The sequence below is a fragment of the Euphorbia lathyris genome, chromosome 1 (genome assembly GCF_963576675.1).
Source record: "Euphorbia lathyris chromosome 1, ddEupLath1.1, whole genome shotgun sequence".
Taxonomy (NCBI): domain Eukaryota; kingdom Viridiplantae; phylum Streptophyta; class Magnoliopsida; order Malpighiales; family Euphorbiaceae; genus Euphorbia; species Euphorbia lathyris.
The window spans coordinates 121,421,228-121,443,123 of NC_088910.1; the positions used below are offsets into that span (position 1 = coordinate 121,421,228).

Consider the following 21,896-nt stretch of genomic DNA (forward strand, 5'->3'; position numbering starts at 1 on the left):
GACTGCTGATGTTAGGAGTAAAATTGTTAAAACGTTTAAATTTATTTTTGCACATTTTCTTATATAATTAATGGTTTTTTAAACATAAATCAACGCTGACTATAGGGTCCAACCGCACTATAATAGTATTTTATTGGAATTTAAATGTCTTTTTTTATTTAAATCGGAATTTAAATGTCTAATTACATTCATTTTTATCAAATCAAATTTCCATTAATTTTTTTTATTTTAATCATGTTTGAAATTGCATATATAAAAGTCATATTTAAAATCGCATTTGATGCAGTAAATAATTATATAATTAAAACTTATACATATCATATATGGTATTATGAAACGGAAACAGCTGTAAATCTGAAACCACAGCATGTAAGACAAAAATGGACTGCTCAGTAAAGATTCTCACGCCACAGACATCTCTCTTTATATAATTCCAATCCAATTCCTTTGTCTTTTCAGTCTCTTCCTCATATCCCTTCAATCTAGCCGTTAGAGTTCTGTCTAGGTCTTCCTCCTCCTCCTCCTTCTCTTTCCCGCGCCGTTTCTGGAATTTGTGACAAATTGGTCGAATTCGTGTGTGGGTTTCAGGAGAGCTAGATCTGTTTAGCCCTGCCTCCAACAAGCATTTTTTGGAGTCCTCTCTGTTGCACATCTCCAAAATCGCCATTGAAAGGTTATAGTCGGCCAACATTAGCTCAATTTTGATTTTGTTATAGATCTAGATCAGATCGAGCCAATTAAGAGAATGAAGGAGGATTCGATGTTCTTTCTCACTCAGGATCTTTGATTCCATTGCCTATCTCAGCTCAGCTCGCTATTCAGGTATAATCGTCGAAATTAATTGATTATTTCTTGATCTTTTGATTAGAGGCAGTTTTGTTTATGTTTTAACACAAAATTATCTGTTTTCAGGGAGCTTATTGAGCGAAATGTTCCGCGCCTATCTCATGAGGTCAGAGGATGTAGAAGATGAACAGGAGAAATATCAAAAATTGAAAAGGTAATTTTATCCAATCTGATAACTAATTAGTGAATTAATTAGGTAAATTGAGTCTATTTCATAAATTCTATGCTTTTACTTGTGCTAGTCTTACATCTATACATCAAAGAGTATCTTTATCTTCATCCTAAATTATATGTGACTAGAGTTTTCAAGCTTTGTGTGATTGAGTTCCTGATACCCATACCAAATAGTCCAACATTTGCTAAAAGAGAAAAAGCACGAATGAAAATTAATTTCAGAAAGGAACCACAATTTTTGTTCGTGTATATTTGACACTTATGAAAAGGACCACGACGGAATTCAATTCAAGTATTTGCGTTATAGTACGTTTCAAATGCTTTGGTGTAATCAATTGGACATATATACTTGCACATACATCTGGATCAAGAAATTTAACTCATCCCTTTTTATTTTTCTTCTAAACCTAGTTATTCTCACTTGATGTTGATGGAGTATGTGGTTAAGTGGAAGATGCGTGGAATACATGTGACTACCTACCTTAGAATCGGAAGTCTTGGAAAATTTGCAAGGTAATCTAAAGCGGTAAATTTAGAATTAGAAATTTTAAATTGAATTCAATATTTATCTAATTGCAACTAATCATCTCTATAATTATAACCAAAGCTATTTTTATCTAATTAGAAATATTATTTCTTATATAATAGTTGCACAAAACTATTTATCCCAATTAGAATAGACTGTTTATTTATTGGTTAAGGTGCAAAAATACCCCTAACGTTTTAGGTCAGGAGCAATTTTACCCCTAACGTTTAAAATGGTGCAATTTTGCCCCTAACATTTGTAGCCAAGAGCAATTTTATCCCTAACGTTGGTAATTTGGGTCAATTTCAAATACTATTATAAACCACGGATATTTTTGTTCATTATTTTGCACCAATTGCATATCAATTCATTCTAAAAAAAGAATTTCATGTTTTTTGTAATTTAATAATAGAATTGGAGATTAATATTTATAAATTCGGTGAATTTTTTGAATTTTTTTTGTCTAATTCGTACAAGAATAATATATTTTTTTTATTTTTTTTTACATCCCAATATATGTTTATGATTTGTTACTGATAAAATAACACACGTGTGACGTGTAGATGATAAGATTCATGACCGAGAAGATAGTTTGATGAATTATTTATGAAATTGCCCAATTTATCAGCATTAGGGGTAAAATTGTTCTTGGCTACAAACGTTGGGGGTAAAATTGCACCATTTTAGACGTTAGGGATAAAATTGCTCATGACCTAAAACGTTAAGGGTATTTTTACACCTTAACCCTTTATTTATTTGAGTTATATTATACTAGAATTCTTATTAGTTCAAAGATGTATTAATAAGCAAATTTAAATTATATCCCAATTCGAATTATTAAGTGTGGGTTGGTTGACATTCTAAAGTTTGATGTTGAGTCAATGAAGAGTGAGTTGGTTGACATTCTAAAGTTTGATGTTGAGTCAATGAAGAAATTGAAATCTGATTTATCCGGTTGGAACGAAATTCGGAGTGACAAGGTTTTTTTTTTTTTAAATTAACATCTACTCCAAGCTTTCAGATGAAAGTAAATTGGTTGTTTTCACACACCTTACTAATCTTATGATCAAATTCTAAATTACAGTCAAATTGTGAACTAAATTACAATTTGTTCTCTTATCTTCATATAATATCAAAATGAGTTGAATTAATTCATATGGATAAATACTTGGATTACATCCTTAAATTTTTTTTAAGGAATTGAAGCATATCTACCTGCAATGGGTAGATATTGCCAACCAGGTTGACATCATATTGTTTATAGTTTTGGTTACAAATAATTTGTGAATCGGAATAATAAGTAACTTTCTCTTTTGCTCTATGTTAGAAAATGTAAAATTGAGTAACTTTTATGTTACATTTTGAAGTTTAGTGACTATAATGTGAAAATGAGTAAAGTTTAGTGGTCATGGTTAATTTACTCTAAAATTAAAGATATTACAATATCGGGTAAATTACATACATAGTGTACAATCTTTACTTTGTTTCACATTTTGGCATACAAACTTTATTTTTTCAAATAAAACTCCACAACCTTAAGATGACATCATTTAGCTTAGTAAACCGGGGACATTACCAATATAATTCATTTATATTTACTATATAGTTCTTGTATACAATATATAATTCTTAATCCACTTTCGAACAGGCAACACTTGGAACTCGTCCGTTGAATTGGCCATCCTGGACAACTTGGGTCTTCAACCTCGCCTTTCTAGATCCCAAAAAATTTTACCTGTTCGATGGCTTCCTCCGCCTGCTGGTTGGGTGAAGGTGAACACTGATGCCTCGGTGTTGAATGGCGCAGCAGGATGTGGCGGGGTTTTCAGGGATAACAGTGGTTTATGTCTCGGTGCTTTCTCTTTCCCATCTGCTGACACACTTGTCCATGTTGCGGAGCTGAGATCTGCTCTTTTTGCCATTAAACGAGCTCGGAGTCATGGGTGGGATTCAATTTGGCTCGAATCGGACTCAACGTATGTGGTGACTTGCTTCCGGCGTAACTGTTTTGCTATTCCGTGGATTCTGCACTCAGAATGGCAGGACTGTCAGCTTATAATGGTTGCAATGAGAGTTGTTGTTACTCATTTGTTCCGTGAAGGTAATCAAGTCGCCGACGCCTTGGCCAATTATACCCGTTCATCTACCGGGATTACTTGGTGGGATTCACCTCCCTCTTTTTGTAATAGCTTATTAGCTTTCAATTTTTCAGGTCAGGCAACATTTCGTTTTACCTGATTGAACTCGGTTGTATTTCTCATTTTTTATTCTTTTATTCAATTTGGGTTCTGGGGGTGGCCTTTAGGGGTGCCAACATAGTTGGGATGTCTGTATTCCGTTCCCAGTCCTCCGTTTTAATAAAAAAAAAAAGACAATGGTAAATGAGTGGCAAGCTTGTAAATGAGTTGGTGGTAGAAGTTGTAAATAAAAGTGACAAAGCTGTAATTAAGAGCAAACTGGAGAAGTGACATGACTAACTCATAAGGACCATTTAAAAGGTCCACACGATGTGCGGGCTTTATTTCAGAAATAGAACTGGTGACTTTTAAAAATTCCACACGATGTGTGGATCAAAAATAAAGAAGTAAAAACTTTCCTTTGGACCCACACGGCGTGTGAGCTCTATTTTTCACATAGATTGTCTTCTCTTTCCCTCAGTATGTCTCCCATTTAGCATGACTTCTCCCCCACAATCCATTTTCACATACTTAGTCAACTCGGTGTCCTCATCTTACACTCCATCTTGAAAAGAACTTACCTCAAGTTGCTTGTTGAGTATGAGAGAAACTCGTCAATTTTGAACGCACTCAAAGTTTTGAAATCAAACAAAAGTGTTATTCTCAAGGAAATCATGAAGACCACTTCACAAGCTTTCGGTTCACCTTCTTCTCAAGGACTTCATCCTATCTTTCAACTTGTGATTTTTAAGTTCTCACCCTTCTTGACATTCGTCTTCCACTTTCTACCTTCATCAAATGAAATATCTCAACGAAACTTGTCAAATCGCTCCTCAACATTACTTTGAACGCTCTTCCAAATCCACATATCATGTTGCACAGACTAACCCCAGACCTTCTTATCCTCCACTTCACTAACTCGAAGACTAGCCAAAATCATTTCCCGCTCATGGCCAACCTCAAATGGAATGTTTCGGTGACCCCCACAAACACTCTTCAAAACCCCTATATGAATTTGAGTTGAATATCCACGGACTTCTCTACCCCTCACTTAGCTAATTCGGATATTATGCTCAATCTCTTCTTGTCCATTGCCAACATCAAATGCAATATCTCAGCGGCACTTGTCAGTTCACTCTATAATGATCCCATGAACACTTGTATAATCTCCTTCTTTGTCTTGCATTGCAATCTCAGGACTTCTAGATTATTCTTTTCACTAACTCGGACAATATTCCACAACTCTTGAATGTCTCTCATCTTCTCTATATCCCCCGGATGCCATTCTCATTCACTAAATGCTCCAGGAAGCTCACACCCTTCACCACAAGGTTACATCTGATAGAATCCTTATAGGGTTTATGCTCCCTTAACAAACAAACATAGCTTCCAACACATACATTTCAATAAAGCACAAAACAATAAGTTCGGATTTTACATAGTGGGAGACTTGATTCATCCACATCATGCATGTGGTATGAGTCTCGACTCTTCCTAGAGGCATCATAAGGTACTATTCATCCTTCTCTTTAGAGCTCAGTCTACCATGAGGAAGACTAGGTACACGTTCTTTGGGATCCCATTCAATGTGACGCGATATCTTCCCTAAGGTGGAAGCCCTCGAGGTTGCTCTTTGAAGGAAGCATACTTGCCATCTTCGGACATTGGTTCTACTTCTTCACTTTCGAGCTTGCTCTTGCTCTTTCCCTTTTCAACTTCATTCTTGTCTTTGGAGCTTACTCCATCATGAGAGAGGCTTGGTAAACGATCCCCTGGATCCAAGTCATTGTGATGCGGTATCTTTTCTCAATGTGGAAGTTCTAGAAGTTTCTCTTGTGAAGAACCATCATACATACTTGGGCATTAGCTCAACTTCCATTGGATTAGTCTTCCCCGTTTTATTGATGCATTCATTCAAAAGCAACTCCCGGGTTGGGCAAGCACTAATGTGGCCTTCTTTTTCTTAATAGAAGAACTCTTAAAGGGTGTAAGGATGTACTTGATGTCGTCTTTGCGTATGGTGCAGGTGTTTCTTCTTCCCGCGTGTGAGGGATCACAATCAAATTGCCATGGCCTCTCTAAGAGCAAGTAGCAATCATCCATTTCTACAACATTGCACATAACTTCATCTTGATAAGCTCCAATAGTGAAAGGAACCTTACACCATAAGTAACTTGAAACTTCTCCACATCGTTGACCCAACCAATGCGACAAGGTCTAGGATATGGCTCGGGAACCAAACCAAACTTTCATAAGGTGGCTCGACTAATGATATTCTCTTGGCTTCCTAAATTGCTTATCACCTCACATTTCTTCCCAAGAACTAAGCATCAAGTTTTGCACAATTGATGCCTCGGGTCATACTCGTCTTCACTAGACATTAGCACCATCGTCAATAAATAAACAACATGCTCATCGCCGTCATCATCATCACCACCACCTTTATAGGTATCCCCGCTTTGGCTCCACTGCCCTCCAACTCATCCTCATCATAATAGAATCTAGCTTCATCATTAACCCCATTTTGGTTTCACTCAACGTTCCGAAACTCATCCTCATCATGGTAAAACCCAACATCTTTATCATATAGGCCATTCTCAGAATCATTCTTTTTCCTATCAATCCCGTTTTTTTAACTCATCCATATCATAATAAAATTCAGCATCGCTATTTAGCTAATTCTCGGAATAGTACTCCTCTTTATCAACCTTGTGCTTGAACTCATCCTCATTTTCAAATTTGTTCATCTCTTCCTCAACCCAATCTTGCTTCCCATAATCTATCTTATCAAGCTCACGACTACCATTCAACATTAACACTTAGTCATTGGGCATTCCACATTTCCAACTTTCATTTGTTCCTCCCCGTAGCTCAAGTCGGTCACTCCATTTGCCAAGTTCCCAAACCTAAGTGACATGCTACATCCTAATATAGTTGAGCCACTAATATCTCTTTCATCACTGTAGCCATCAACCTCTCCACATAAAGTGATTTCAGCATTCTCCTCAAAGAGAATATCAAGCCCAAAGTCACTCTCCCTTTCTTCAAGATAAATACCCCACTTTTCTTAAGCACACAAGTGAAGTTTTGCCTAAGGGGCATTTTTATCAAACACATAGGGAACACCTTTTCCAATAGGAGTTTCCTCAGTGCTCTAAAAAACTTTCCTTTAGATCCACATGGCGTGTGCGTGTGGGCTTTGTTTTTCACAGGGATTGCCTTCTGTTCCCTTGGTGTGTTGCCCTTTAACCCGACTTCTCCCCACTATCCATTTTCACATACTTGATCAAATTGATGCCCTTATCATGATCTTGTAAGCTTTTCTATTAATCATGCTTACTCCTTGATCTTGTTGTGTTGTTGTGGAGTAGGAGAGCAAAGGATTATGTTTTTAATTATAAATATAGGCATGGTATCTCTACTTGGTAAATATGTAAAGAACGTTCAATATATACATGTTGGGTCATTGGATTCAACAAGTTTAAGCAATTGATATCCTCCAAATCATCTCTCTACGCAATGCTTTAAATTCATTAGTTTCGTATGGTAGGGAGCAGCAACTACATGCTATCTAGCATTGCATCCACATGTTAAAGGGGTAACTGCCGAGTATTTTATGGACAGTAACACAGCTAAACCAAGTTCTCTAGCGAGTATATTTATGCATCTTGGTTGTACCCGTTGGTTTCACTTGATTCGTCAAGTGATCAAACAACGAAGTTTCTCAATTTGCTTCTCAAATTAAAGCATTGATCACTACGGGAACCTATCTTTGAGAGTCGAACAATGAACATTATCTATCATCAAATGATCACAGAAATTTAGTTGAATCTTGAGCTTGAGCTTGGGCAGAAGGTTGATGTATGCTAATCAAACATAGCAGAAACACAACTCAGCTTTCAATGATACCGTATGCACAAAGTAGCAATGAATTAGCAAGCATCATCAATAAGGCTTTAGATAGTGTTGAATCAACCAACCTTTACCTACCTAGTCCATAATACTAATCTCTCCCTGCAAAATGCTTAAAAGCTAACTCTTAATCCTAAGAAAAGCTATTGTTTTCATAAAAAAATAAATAAATAAAGGTGTTTTTTTTTTATAATCTTGACTAAAAACTGCATTTTGTGTTGTTTAGAGAAAAAAGCTAAAAGATGTTTCGGAAAGCTAAAACAAACACCTGTAAGATAAATGCATCATAAGCAAAGCCAAAAATTACTCTTTGAAGTATGCCTTAGAGCATCCACAATTGTTGGTAACAACCAGTGTGATTTTAGAAGCGTTAGTAACAAGGGTTAGTAACATCTCACTAGAAGGGAGTTGTTATTTAAAATTTTGTAGGGAAAAAATTATTAATTACAAATAGGGAGCAAAACTGTAATTTTCTATGGACCAAACTCTAATCATCCTTTACCAAAAAGCAGATTATGAAATGAAAAGAGGGCGCCTAACTCACCATGCACCAGATTTGACGCCTCTAACGCGTTCCGTGGATTTAAAACTGTGAAAATTTTGGAATTGAGGGATATTTAGTGCTTGTTGTTACTAATTAATAGAAAATAGCAACCAAGTAGGATGCACTAGAGGTAGGGATGGCAACAGATAGGGTATCCGTGGGTAGTACCAATACCAATATCAAATCCTTATCATTTTATTTTTTAATTATCCGTACCCGTTCCATTACCTTAACATGTATACTTTTTACATCTCATACCTGTCCGATTAAATTCACGGAATTAATCAATAAAACAAAAAATATTACAAATTTAACGTCAGTCTAAAAATTGAATAAATTGAACCTTAATCAATAAGAATAAAGCAATTTAGCAGTATCACTCGATGGCTGAATAAAAAAAGGTTGGGGTTCAAATCTCCCCTCTTACATCTAAAAACTAATAAATTTTTTAATATATAAAAGAGTTAATTATAACGGGTAAAAGGTACCGAGTACCCTGGGGTATTCTCATACCCATTTTGTTACCCTAACGGGTAATAATTTTGATCACATACTCATCTCGTACCCTTTTATACAAGGCACAGGTAGTCCGATTAGGATCGGGTAGTGCCGGATACCCGCAGATACAGTACCTGTTGCCGTCCCTAACTAGAAATGCTCTTATCTCTTAAATTCTAGTTCTAGGTATTTTAGGCATCGTCTGACATTGTTTTCCAAAATCTAAAAGCAGGCTTTTCCAAATCATTAACAGGATTTTATTTGACCAATTAATTTTATCAACCAAATCATTTTATTTCTTCAATTCATTCAATTCCTACATATTGTTGATGAATTTCATCTCACTTTTCTTGTAACTTATGGTTACCGTTTGTGTCTATAGTTTGTGTTTGAATTAATCTCTGCCCCACTGCTCTTTTGCTGGGACTTTGCAAACCTTTTTGTCCACTTTATTTGTCTTCATGAACAGGTTGATGGAGTTGATTTAACTGCTAATTCACTTCACCATGAACCAATTGCCACAAATCTTGTACACCAATCACAGTTTAATTCATTGTAATTTTCTGAGGTTGACTGAGGTTTTTCTCTTGTTTAGATCATATATTGTTACAATGACCTTTTGGAAAAAATTTGACAAAAAAAAGTGCGAATTTGTAGACAAAATTGATACCAAACTTCAGTTTCAGGTGAATTGATTCTACTAGAAACTAAGCTGAAAGGTTAAATTCGCCTTTTATCCCATTTGATGGGATATTCCATGGAAAATTGAATAAGCCTGGTAAGCTTTTCCATTACTTTGTTCACTCTCCTCAAACTACTTAATGTATTCTAATCGCTCCCTCCTCAAGATGAAATACATTTAGATTCCATCTTGATCTTTGACCAAGTCTCTAATGCATTCACTGATGGTGATTATGCCGGTGATATTGATGATAGGAAAATATGTTTTCTTAATGAATTCAAAAGTTATTTCATGGTCTTCAAAAAAGCAACCATTAGTTACACTATCAAGCATGGAAGCTGAATTTGTGGCAGCAGCAGCTTGTGTTGGGAATTTTTTGGATTTCGACAAGTAGCACTCAGATGTTTTCCAAAAATACTCAAAATAATTATCTTACTATTTTGTCTCTCTCCAAAATAATTAAACTACCCTCTAAAATAAACTCTAAAAAACTCACAAGACACAATTTGCCTCCTCTCAAACTATATATTTCTTCCACTTCATTTCTCACAATGCATTGTGATGGAGCATCCTTGGCTTTTATAAGCCAATGATGACCTTGTCAATTAATTGCCATATTCGGTGGTCAAACTTTTTAATTTTTTTTTCTTTTTTTCTAATTACAAATTACAAAATCCAACCCCTCAATAATACAAATTACAAAAATAGTTCTTCATCAATTGGAACTTCACAACAATTTCTTTTTTTTATTTAGTTATTTTAAATTAATAGTTAATTTTCTCAACAGCTTGTGCCTGTCTGGATGATGAGGAGACTAAAGATGTTGGGAGCAAAAAGGATGCACAATTGTCATGTGATAGCAGTTCAGCCATTAAACTCTCTAAAAATCCTGTCATGCATAGCAAACACATAGATGTCCTGTTCCATTTTCTACGAGATTTGGTTAAAGATGGAGTTATCAAGATGGAATTCTGTGGCACAAAGAGTCAAATTGCTGATGTGATGACAAAGCCACTGAAGTTAACAGATTTTCTAAGGTTGCCACAGATGCAGAGTGTGTGAGGTGTCTAATAAACTAAATACTCAAAGGCCCTGTTTGGGAATTAGCTGTTAGCTGTTAGCTGATTACATTAGCTGTTAGCTGATTACATTAGCTGATTTGACTAGTTGATTTGATTAGCTGTTTGTGTAGACCTGTTTGGTAAAAATTAGCTGATTGATAATAGCGGTTTGTGCAAAAAGACGAATAAGGGCATTAATTTTGGCGCAGGAAAAGATGGAGTCTATCTATTAGGGTTAAAGAAGTCCATTAATTTTAATATTGCAAAACGCTAATTGAAAAAGCTCATTTTAAGAGCTTTTTCTAAATTAGCGTTTTCATCCCAAAACTCTCTCCCAAATCTCTCTCCACAAACACTTCAATTAGCGGTTTTAGTGGTCAGACCTCTAAAGCTGGTCAAAAACGCTCTTTTTATCCCAAAACGTTCTTTACCAAATAGGGCCAAAATATTTAGTTTAAGGGAGGAAATGATAAGTTAAGTTCCTATTTATTAGGATATTAGTTGGATAAGTTTTGAATATTTGTTTTCTGTCTTTACTGTTATTAGTCCAGGTTGTTAGTAGCCTAATTTATCTGGGTTTCTGTTTTGCCTTTGGCTATTTAAACTAAATTTTGATTAGATTGAGATCAGATCAGATCAGATCGAGCTAATTAAGAGAATGAAGGAGGATTCAATGCTTTCACTCACTTAGGATATTTGATTCCACTTTCTCAGCTCGCTATTCAGGTATAATCCTCCACATATAATTGATTATTTCTTCATCTTTGGATTAGAGACAATTTTGTTTATGTTCTGCGAATTTTGTAACTTTAACACAAATTTATCTGTTTTCAGGGAGCTTATTGATCGAAATGTTCCACACCTATCTCATGAGGTTAGAGGATGTAGAAGATGAACACGAGAAATATAAACAATTGAAAAGGTAATTTTATCCAATCTGATAACTAATTATTGGAATATATATGGATTGTGAACATATATATTTGCACATTCATATGGATCAAGAAATTATCAACTCATCACTTTTCATTTTTCTTCTAAACCTAGTGATTCTCACTTGATGTTCATGGAGTGTGTGGCTAAGTGGAAGATGCGTGGAATACATGTTCTTAACTACCTGCCTTGTAGAATCGGGAGTCTTGGAAAATTTGTAAGTTAATCCAAAGCCATAATTATTGAAAATAGATGTAAGTGAATGGATTCAAACATTTGCTTCGAAATGAATGTAGGAAATGGTTGACAAGAAGTTGTGCAACCCATTTGAGGTGATGCGCTGGAGAGATGTAAATCAGCATTCAATCTCACTTAAAGATTCCATAGAGAAATTTGATGCTGTTTCCCTGAAGAAATTGGGATCTGATTTGTCCAAATTGAATAAAATTCAGAGTGACAAATCTTTTACTTGATTGTTTTCCACTCAAGGTACACATCTTATGATCAAATTCTAAATTACAGTCAAATTGTGGACTAAATTATAGTCTATTCTCTTGTCTTGATATAATATAAAAAGTGAATTGATTGTTCAGCGAAAGAAGAGTGTAAAGGAGAAATCGAGGGAGAACAATAGTCTTAATGATCTTAAGATGGAAACCGAAGATCGAGTTGGTGGTTCGAAAGTCTACGTCCGGATATGAGAAACATATAAGTACTCGAAAATTGAGGTAGTATAAAAGGAGGAATGTGTCAGGTTGACTAAGGCTGATGGGACATTTACATTCTATGCATCTCGGATGTAACCGTTGGTTTCACTTGACAGTGGTGTTCACGTGGACCCTAAATGAATTGTGGTCATTCACCATTAGATCTATACTGATAAAAAAAACATGCTTTACTTGATTGGTCAAGTGATCAAGCAACAAAGTTTCTCAATTTGCTCCGAACTACTGAGATAGCTGTCAGATTCTGTTTGTTAAGGAGGTCATACACTGTATCTGTCTATTTGTGAATAGAGATTCAAGTTTGTTATGTTGTACTAAATAAATGGAAGTTGTTACTTTTCATTAAATTTCTGTTTTTGTAAAAGAACGAATTGATTAATTTGCATCATCAAATCCCTACAAGAACCTATCTTTCAGAGTCGAGCAATGAACATTATCTATCATCAAGTGATCACAGAAAGTTGAGCTTGAGCTTGATGTATGCTAATCAAACATAGCAGAAATAGATTATCTCCAAACAAACTAGATTACAAGAAACAAAGTGAAATCGAAACAGCTCGGGCTGAAACACACAAAGTGAAATTTAAACAGCTCTGTTAGACTTTAAATCCCTTTCTAACAAATCCTCATCCTTAACATTGTATAAACCAGATCAACGCACCATCGATAGGGCATAATTTCATTTAATTGATGATCTTAATCTCGATTTTACTAGTATCTGTTCATGTAAATTTTCCTTTTACTATTAGCTGAAACAAGGGTTCTTAAATGATTAACTAGAATGGTAAATTAGAAATAGCCCAGATTGCAAAAGATGTCCTAATTGAGAAGGAAAATTTAAGAATATTGAAAGGTGTTTGGTTGCTCAACACTCAAGCTCCACATTTCCCTTGCTATATTGTTTTTAATGACAAATGATAGTTAAAATAATAAAAGAGGACACAACCAACCAATGAAAAGAAAAATAGTTTCTAACTTATAGAAAACATTATGAAAGCAGACATAATTAATATATCAAAACCAATTAGCAGCTAATCTAATTCACAAGGCAACAATAAAATACAAGATAATAAGAAAAGTTAGCATATGTAAAATATAAAAAAACCACCAAACAAGCTAGATATAAGGTAATATCTAAATCTAAAGAATAAGCTGCAATACACAAGCTAACACAGGGAAAATTAAACTTAAACAAAGTAAGAAAAAATCCATGAATCAAGATTCAAGAAGACATAACAGAAGATCATATTCTTGAAAATTCTTGATTCCATTCCATATTTATTTGAGGTTCCATAAGCAACTTTTACTTGTGAAAATGTGGATTTTTGGGTGGAAAGGGCCATCTGGGTTTTCAGCACGTTCCACTGCTGAGCAAGTCACTCAAGGGATCGATGGAACTGGCCTCACTGCTATTGTCACAGGTCTCCTTTGTTTATTTACTTACTATTTTGAGTAGATGTTGAAACATGTTTCTGACAGCATTTTGTGTCTGTGAATCCTTTTTCTGGGTCTGATTTCAGGAGCATCAAGTGGTATTGGAGTGGAGACAGCAAGAGTTCTTGCACTCAGAGGTGTTCATGTGGTTATGGCAGTAAGAAATGTCCAAAATGGTACAAAAGTCAAAGAAGCAATACTTAAAGAAATCCCTTCTGCTAAAGTTGAAGTTATGCATTTAGATCTCAGCTCAATGGCTTCAGTTAGGAAATTTGCATCTGATTATATTTCATCAGGTCTTCCACTGAATCTCCTTATGTAAGAAACTAACTTCAAGTGTACATATGAGTTAACTCAAATTGAACATTGAGAAATAAAGTTCTTTTTCTTCGTTTGAAGTAACAATGCAGGCATTGGGCTACCTCCTTTCTTGCTGTCCGAGGACAACATAGAAATACAATTCGCCACGAACCATATAGGTAAGTATGTGTTTGATTTCGTGCCTTGAAATTCGAAATGAAAATGTGTTTTCTGATGTATTGGAATTGTCCTAATCTTGAGGTTCTATTGAGAAATTTCATGTTCATCTGGCAGGACATTTTCTTCTGACGGACCTTTTGCTGGACACTATGAAAAGCACAGCATGCCAAAGCAATCAAGAGGGAAGAATTATTAATTTATCATCAGAAGGTCACCGCCTTGTAAGAAGTGAAAGAATTCTTTTTGATAAGATCAATGACAATTCAGGGTAATGTTGTGCTAAACTTCTTGGATTTGTATCTATGACACTTCTTAATCTGCTGAATACATACTGTAATACGGACATATAACAGCGTTCTTGGTTATGCACGATCGAAGTTGGCTAACATTTTGCATGCTAATGAGCTTGCAAGACGCCTAAAGGTACTCAGCACTTCAATATATGTCTATGGGAGCATTCAGATTTGCAGAAATCCATCTGATCTCATTTAGCCAGGACTTTGCAACTTCGTAAGCCTTTTTCGTTGTGTGTTCCTCAACAGGAAGATGGAGTCAATTTAACTGCTAATTCAGTTCACCCTGGAGCAATTGCCACAAATCTTGCTCGCCATAACAGTATCCTTGATGGTAATTCTCTTCGGTTCTAACTCTCTTGCTTCAGTTGGCGGAGGCTTTTCGGTGTGTTTTAGATTGCATATTGTATATTGTAAGAACTTTACATAGCTTGTATTGTATTTGGTGGGATTATGTTGTTGATTATAGATATCTTTTGCCTTGATGCAGGCACGATGTCCATACTTGGTAAACTTGTGCTAAAGAACATCCAACAGGTATATGATGTGACATAAATTTGCACAAGTTTAAGTAATTAGTATCCTATCTCTCTATGCGGTCCAGCAATTTTCATATACATTATTGTAACTCGTAGGGAGCAGCAACGACATGCTATATCGCATTGCATCCGCAGGTTAAGGGGGTCACTGGCAAGTATTTTATGGACAGTAACGTAGCGAAACCAAGTTCTCTGGGTGTAGATGCAGGATTGGCAAGAAAACTATGGGATTTCAGCTTCAAATTGACCAATCCGAACTAGCTAAGTAATCAAATCAATGCGTATTTTTGTGTGTCATGTATGCACCTCGGCCGAACCTATTGGTAGTTTCTGCATTTACTCTAAACTACTGCAGAAATTGTGTGTGTATTTTAATAGCATCTACTACATGGATAAACCAAGTATGTGAATATGTAAGTTTGTTGTACTAATTAAATAAATGGAAGTTGTTACTTTTTTTATCAAATTTCTGCTCTGTAAAAGCACGAATTGATTAATTTGCATCATCAAATTAAAGCACCGGATCCCTACGAGAACCTATCTTTGAATCAACTAACCTTCCTAGTCCATAATACTAATCTCTCCCCGGAAAATGCTGAAAAGCTGAGGTACTTCTCCCTTATATTTGATCACATATGTATCCAAAAACTGCTTCTCAGTACCTTATAACCGACAACCTTGGCATAATCCTTTTCTGTAAACTAGAACCAAAAATTGTTGGAACTGTCACAATATCTGCAGTCTGAAAACCCATTTTGTTCACAAGAAACTCCATGATACTCAGTGATCTTTTTCACTGAGACGAACATACAAAAGGGATACCTTCTTATAGCCAACCAAACTTCATATTCTGAAAACCCCCAGTTCTTATAAACCTTCATTTTCTGATCCCACGTTTGTTAGGAAAAGCACCAGAATTACCGAACAGAACAATGGGCAGAGTCGTAGACAAAGTGGCTTTCTTTAAGACGTTCGCAGAACAGCCAGAAACTGCAAGCAGATCAATTTTCGGTCGCCTCCAGGATAAAGCAGCTCACTCGTAAATCAAAAGAGACGTTAAAGCAGCTCACTGAAATGTGTGAGACCCTTCTTTATAGATATTTTGTGATTTAGCAAGGATGTCTTGCTCTTCCAAATCCCTTTGAAGACAAATATTTGGGTCTTTTTATAAATTCAAATTGGGTCTAGTGGCCTAGGCCAACATCAAGTGATCAAGCATGAAGTTTCTCAATTTGCATCTCAAATTAAAGCATTGATCCTTATGAGAACCTATCATTGAGAGTCGAACAATGAACATTATCTATCAACAAGTGATTACGGAAAGTTTTGAGCTTGAGCTTGGGTAGAAGGTTAATGTATGCTAATCAAAGATAAACACAACTCAACTTTCAATATATAATGCACAAAGCAGCAAAGAATTAGCAAGCAGCATCATTAGGGCTTAAGATAGTGTGGAATCAACTAACCTTTGCCTCCCAGTCCGCAATACTAACATACTAATCTCTCCTCGGAAAAATGCTCACTCTAATCTTGCTTCCCATCTATTCCCTACAATCATGCTCATCAGAGAGTCTTACTCCCACTTATCCCCTGGTAAATATTCATCTATTGCCGTCCAAATATGACAGACCCATTTCTGTTATTGGTCTTATGGATACTGGGGCTCAAAAGACGATGGTTAATCCATCAATTTTGCCTAATACCTCATGGGAAACTCACTATGAGTATTTCAAGGCTGCAGATGGCAAGGTATTTTCCACTACACTCAGATCCAAAAAACCCATTGGGATTCAGTTTTTCCCTAACTGTATCATTTGGGTCAAAGTCCTTGGATCGGCACTTCCAGACAAAGACATCTTAGTTGGTTTTGATGTCTACCAGAAAGCTAAAGGGTTACAAATTCTTCCTGAAGGGATTCGTTTCAAACGACAATTAAAATTGTACACGTGCGTCCCTAAGATGTACTCCCTAGCTGAAGTCTCACCAGATTTTCAACAAATTACAAAACTTCTCTTGAAGTCATGTGCTGATTCCCACTCGCAATTCTCGCATCCCTCACCACTTTGGAAAAATAAAGATTTCTTCATCAAATTGCCTTTCAAGCTTAATGAAGATGTCAATCCTACAAAGGCAACGCATCCGGGCATGACACCTGCTGACCTTCTCCTGGCAAAAGAAGAATGTGCTCAATTGTTGCAACAAGGCTTGATAGAGCCAACCACATCTCCTTGGGCTTGTCAAGCATTTTATGTCGAGAAGCGGTCAGAAATAGTTCGTGCAAAGAAAAGGCTTGTGATTGACTACAAGCCCCTCAATGGATTTCTAAGAGATGACAAATTCCCCCTTCCAAGGATTAATTCCTTATTTGTCCATCTCAATGAAGCCCATATCTTTTCAAAATTTGATCTCAAAGCAGGTTTTTGGCAGCTTGGGATTCATCCAGAAGATCGTTACAAGACAGCATTTTGCATTCCTACAGCACAATATCAATGGAGAGTTATGCCTTTTGGGCTGAAAACAGCCCCATCTCTGTTCCAAAAGGCCATGATTAAGATTTTTGAGCCCATCCTTCATAGTGCTCTTATCTACATTGATGATATCTTACTCTTCTCAAAAGACGTCCAGGCCCATAATAGTCTTTTGGCCCAATTCCAGCACATTGTAGACCAGCATGGCATAATGCTTTCTGAAAAGAAGAGCATTATTGGACAGGACTCAGTGGAGTTTTTAGGCATGAGATTCCATGATGGCCAATATCAGCCTGGACCCCACATTTCTCAAGAATTATTGAAATTCCCTGATGAGAATCTTTCTGTAAAGCAAATTCAGCAATTCTTGGGAATCATCAATTACATCCGGGAATTCATCCCTCATGTCTCTGAGCACACTAGCCAATTATCAAAAATGCTGAAAAAGAATGCACCATCGTGGAGTCATGTCCAAACTAAAGCTGTTCAGCAACTTAAAGTTGTGGCTCAAAATCCTCCAGCATTAAAGATACCTGGCACTGGAAAGCGTGTTTTACAAACAGATGCTAGTGATGAACATTGGGGTGCATTGCTTATTGAAGAAGTTGATGGAACTTCTCATTACTGTGGACATGCTAGTGGACAATTCAAAGCTGCAGAGCAACATTATCACACCACGATCAAAGAGATTCTTGCGGTAAAAAATGGTATAAAGAAATTTGAATTCCATCTCATCGGCCATCATTTCACTGTCAGAATGGATAATTCATCTTTTCCGAAAATCCTTGAATTCAAAAATAAGTCTCTCCCTAGCCAACAATTATTGAGACTTAAGGACTGGTTTGCAAAATATGACTTCCATGTGGAGCATATAAAAGGACATCAGAACCTCATCCCAGACTTGCTTTCCAGACCACAACCTTCACTTATTACCTCTATAGCCTCCCTACCTTTCATCTTCATGGCATCCTCTACTCCTAAGAATCCTGTAGCCCTTCGCCCCTTTCCTCCTAGAACTAATTTCAAAAATATTTTTGAAATTCAGTGCTATGCCAAAACCCACCTGTTTGTTCACTTCAAAGACTTCCTCACTGCAAGGAACCTCCCTAAACCTGATGAATTTTACCAAGATTGCCCTTTCCTTATCCTTTTCCGTCTGAAACCCACACAAGATCTCCTCTCTTCCGAATTATGGTGCATTTGGTGCTTAACGGTTCTCTATTCCATTGCCATTGAAATACCAGTCTTGGAAATGTTTCATCACCTCCATGAAGAACAGCAATGTGATTCTCTATTATGGACTTTAATGGGCTGGTATGCCCCCCTTTCGTGGTGGCGAAAGGAACTCCAGAAAATAATTGAAAGACTCAAGCTCTGGGATAGTGCAACGTCCCATTTATCAACCAGTGCAGTCTTTATCATCCACAGGCCATACTTCCAAGATATGCAAGGGAAATTTTGGACTCAAAATGAAGCTTATGAGTGGAATACTTTCTTAACTCCAATACAGGAAACCAAAGGCAATGAAAAAATGGCACTCAAAAATTATCTTTGTTGCCTTAATGGTTATGATCTCAATACTAACCAAATTCTTAGTACAACACTGTACCCTGCCAAGCCAGTCAACATTCACTTAGTGTCAAATCGGACTCCATTTATGGCTTCACAACAACAACCAGAACCAGGACAAGCATCTTCTTCCAGATCAAGACCACCTCAAGTGCCATCTCAAGCAACTCAAGTGCCACCTCAAGTGCCACCTCAAGCAACTCAAGTGCCACCTCAAATGCCACCCCAAGCAACTCAAGTGCCAACTCAAGAACCTCAAGTTCCACCTCATTACTTCCAAGATTCCCAAGACCCTTATCCGGACCCACGAGTAAGGAAAGGACCATGGTACGAATCTCTGTATGGCGACATTGATTCGGATGATGAAGACTGGAAGAACTTCAATCTCTCTCCTAGTCATTACATATGAAAATATCCAGAAGACATAAGTGCCACTTGTCCAGAAAGTTGTGGTTTAAATATCAAGTTTGTATTTTTCTTGTAATAATAATCTAGTGTGATGTGATGTGTAATAAGAAAGATAAGATTCTTATCTTTCTTAAAGATAATGGTGTGGTGTGTAAGAAAGGAAAGATTCTTATCTTATCTTTCAAAAAGATAATGGTGTGTAAGATAAGATAAGATGTTATTCTTATCTTTTTATTTTGTCTTGTTCCTAAGGTTTTTCCTATATAAGGAAGCCTTAGCTCATTTGTAAGATCATCCTTTGCTTCCATTGTAAAATACTCTTTGTGTAATAAAAGTTATGGCTTTCTAAATCCTTCTCTCTTTCCAAAGTACTTTCTTAATTTAGTATAATCATATCATATCTTAGACAATGATCCTAGTTTCTGGTCTCCTTGCAATAAAAGAACCATGTCGTGGCCATTAAGAGTGTAAGAGGCCTTCGTTTCGGTGTGAATTGCAGGAGCTCCCAGCCGCTGGTATCAGAGCCATAAGGTAGAGGTATGATTGATTAAATTAAGGAGTACAGAGGAAAGATCATTCAATCATGGAATTACCTTCAACTTCTAATTCTAATCCCATCCAACTTTCTTCTTCTCTTTCTATCCCATCATCCTTTCGACAAACCAAAACCTCAAAAATTGAAAATCTTGTGGAATACTCTTATGTTCCAGAAGATGCTCAAATCCACTCAACCAACTTACCCTTGATCAATCCCTACAACATTTATAGGCGTGATTCTTCTATCACACGCAGTATCCGATCTTTGATCTCCACCAGACGACCGTATGCTAAAGAATATGTCCAAACTTCCAAAATGGACCAATGTTCTCTAAAGGCTACCAGTGCAGAACAATATGTAACCTTGGAGATTCCTACTTCTTTCATATCCAAATGGAGGCAAGAAGGATACTCCCATTTCCACCTTGGGGCAGTACGTATTATTTTGACTCTTCATGGTAGGAAGGGTCTTCCAGTCACAGCACGAGTAAGCCTGTTGGATACTAGATTTCTTAAGTTTGAACATGCTGTCATCGGCACAGTTTTAAAAACACTCAATGCTGGTAGTATTGTTCTAACATTTTTTCCAAACTTCAACCTTTCATTACACGACCCAAACCTTCCTTCCACCTTTAAGATTCAAGTACAGCTAATTGGTGCTGAACAAATCTCAACAGCTGTTGCAGCAACAATTCACCACCAACTCATTTATCGGCTCCAGAATCATGCACTTGACATGCCAACCCAGAGTACTTCATCTGAAGCCTTGTTTTTAATTGCGGAGGAAGATGATAATCCAACAATTGTACAAATCCCTCGCCAGATCTCCAGGGAAGAGCTTACTCAGTTGATGCCTCTTGAATGGCTCACTGCATATGAGAAATTGCACCAGATTTCTCAGCCCGTCCAAACCACTTCTTCATCCTTTCAAAACAGGGAAGATGGACTGGTAAAAACAGTTTTTCAGCCCCCAAGGCACTCCTTTCACCAAGCCATGATGATCTCTCCGGCCTCTTTTCCGAGAGAAAAGAAAATTCCCATCCATAGTTTTGGGCCTGATGGTCGACACACCTATGTTTCACACATAGATGGTCATTTCATCTGGGATGTTCCCGGTAGTGGGATGTGTGATCCATCGTGCACATGTGTAGAAGATCTTGATTCTGATGATGATTCTTGCGATAATTACTCGCACAAGAAAACAACAAAGCCATCCAAAAAAGGAGCATGTCGCTCGTCCTCAACCAGAGCTCCGACAAAGCCTGATGATGATGATGCACCTTGGATCGGTATCCATCCCAGAAAAGATATCACTCCAGACCCTCAATTTAAGGTCACCCCAGCTTATCTAAAGCCTCTTGCAATCTACAAAAGGGAGCTTGAATTTCTTGCAAAATTAAAAAGACGGTGTCATCCTTCTCCACCTGTTAATTCTCCAGAACTACCACCTCTTGTACAACCATGCATGATGAACACCAGTTTTACCCCAGAAGATTTCCCACCTTTGACAAAACAAACCAACACCCAGTCTAAAACAGTATCCTTTCCTTACATACCTTCCCATACTGTTACCCACACTGGCCATCTTGAAGAACCTAAACCCTTTGAGTCTGTGCTAAACTGGCAGACTGACAATGCCATAGCCCAGAATAATTATCTTCAAAAGATTGATCACAAGCTTGAGCATATGGTTTCCTCCCAGAAACACATGTCCCAAAAGGTTGATTCTTTGACAGAGTTTGCACTCAAAACGCAGAAAGATCTGACACAGCAGATCCAAAAGGTTGACAACAATCTTCGAACTTTGATCTCTCAGCGAAGATTTGGTCAAGAATTCAACCAGAAAGAAGCTGAGATTAGGAGGTTAAAAGATCAGTTAGCTCAAGTAGAAGCAGACTTGGCAAAGGTTCAATCTCAACCTTCAACTTCTCCTCCAGAATTTGTGGATCCCTTTTCCAGATCCCCTCATCATTTTTCACCTTTTCCACCTCCAGCACAAACATATACTCCTTTTCAGATGATCCATGAACAACTTCAAGCTCCACCCACAAAAGTTTTATCTTCTTCCGGCTCATTTGAAGAAGATTCTC

The 21,896-nt window shown here is 36.9% G+C and overlaps 1 protein-coding gene across 1 annotated transcript; it reads left to right on the top strand.

Annotated features, from left to right (window-relative positions):
- The first annotated feature begins 369 nt into the window (after positions 1-369).
- On the top strand, positions 370-15,260 carry LOC136210819 (short-chain dehydrogenase TIC 32, chloroplastic-like). The gene is made up of 16 exons (XM_066002236.1): positions 370-822; positions 913-1,000; positions 1,432-1,533; positions 3,195-9,455; positions 10,147-11,146; positions 11,255-11,342; positions 11,468-11,570; positions 11,650-11,842; positions 11,947-13,499; positions 13,599-13,830; positions 13,912-13,991; positions 14,107-14,260; positions 14,346-14,415; positions 14,535-14,619; positions 14,776-14,822; positions 14,921-15,260. The coding sequence occupies exons 9-16, from the start codon at positions 13,394-13,396 to the stop codon at positions 15,083-15,085; spliced, it is 939 nt and encodes a 312-aa protein (XP_065858308.1). The 5' UTR covers positions 370-822; positions 913-1,000; positions 1,432-1,533; positions 3,195-9,455; positions 10,147-11,146; positions 11,255-11,342; positions 11,468-11,570; positions 11,650-11,842; positions 11,947-13,393; the 3' UTR covers positions 15,086-15,260.
- Positions 15,261-21,896: the final 6,636 nt, after the last annotated feature.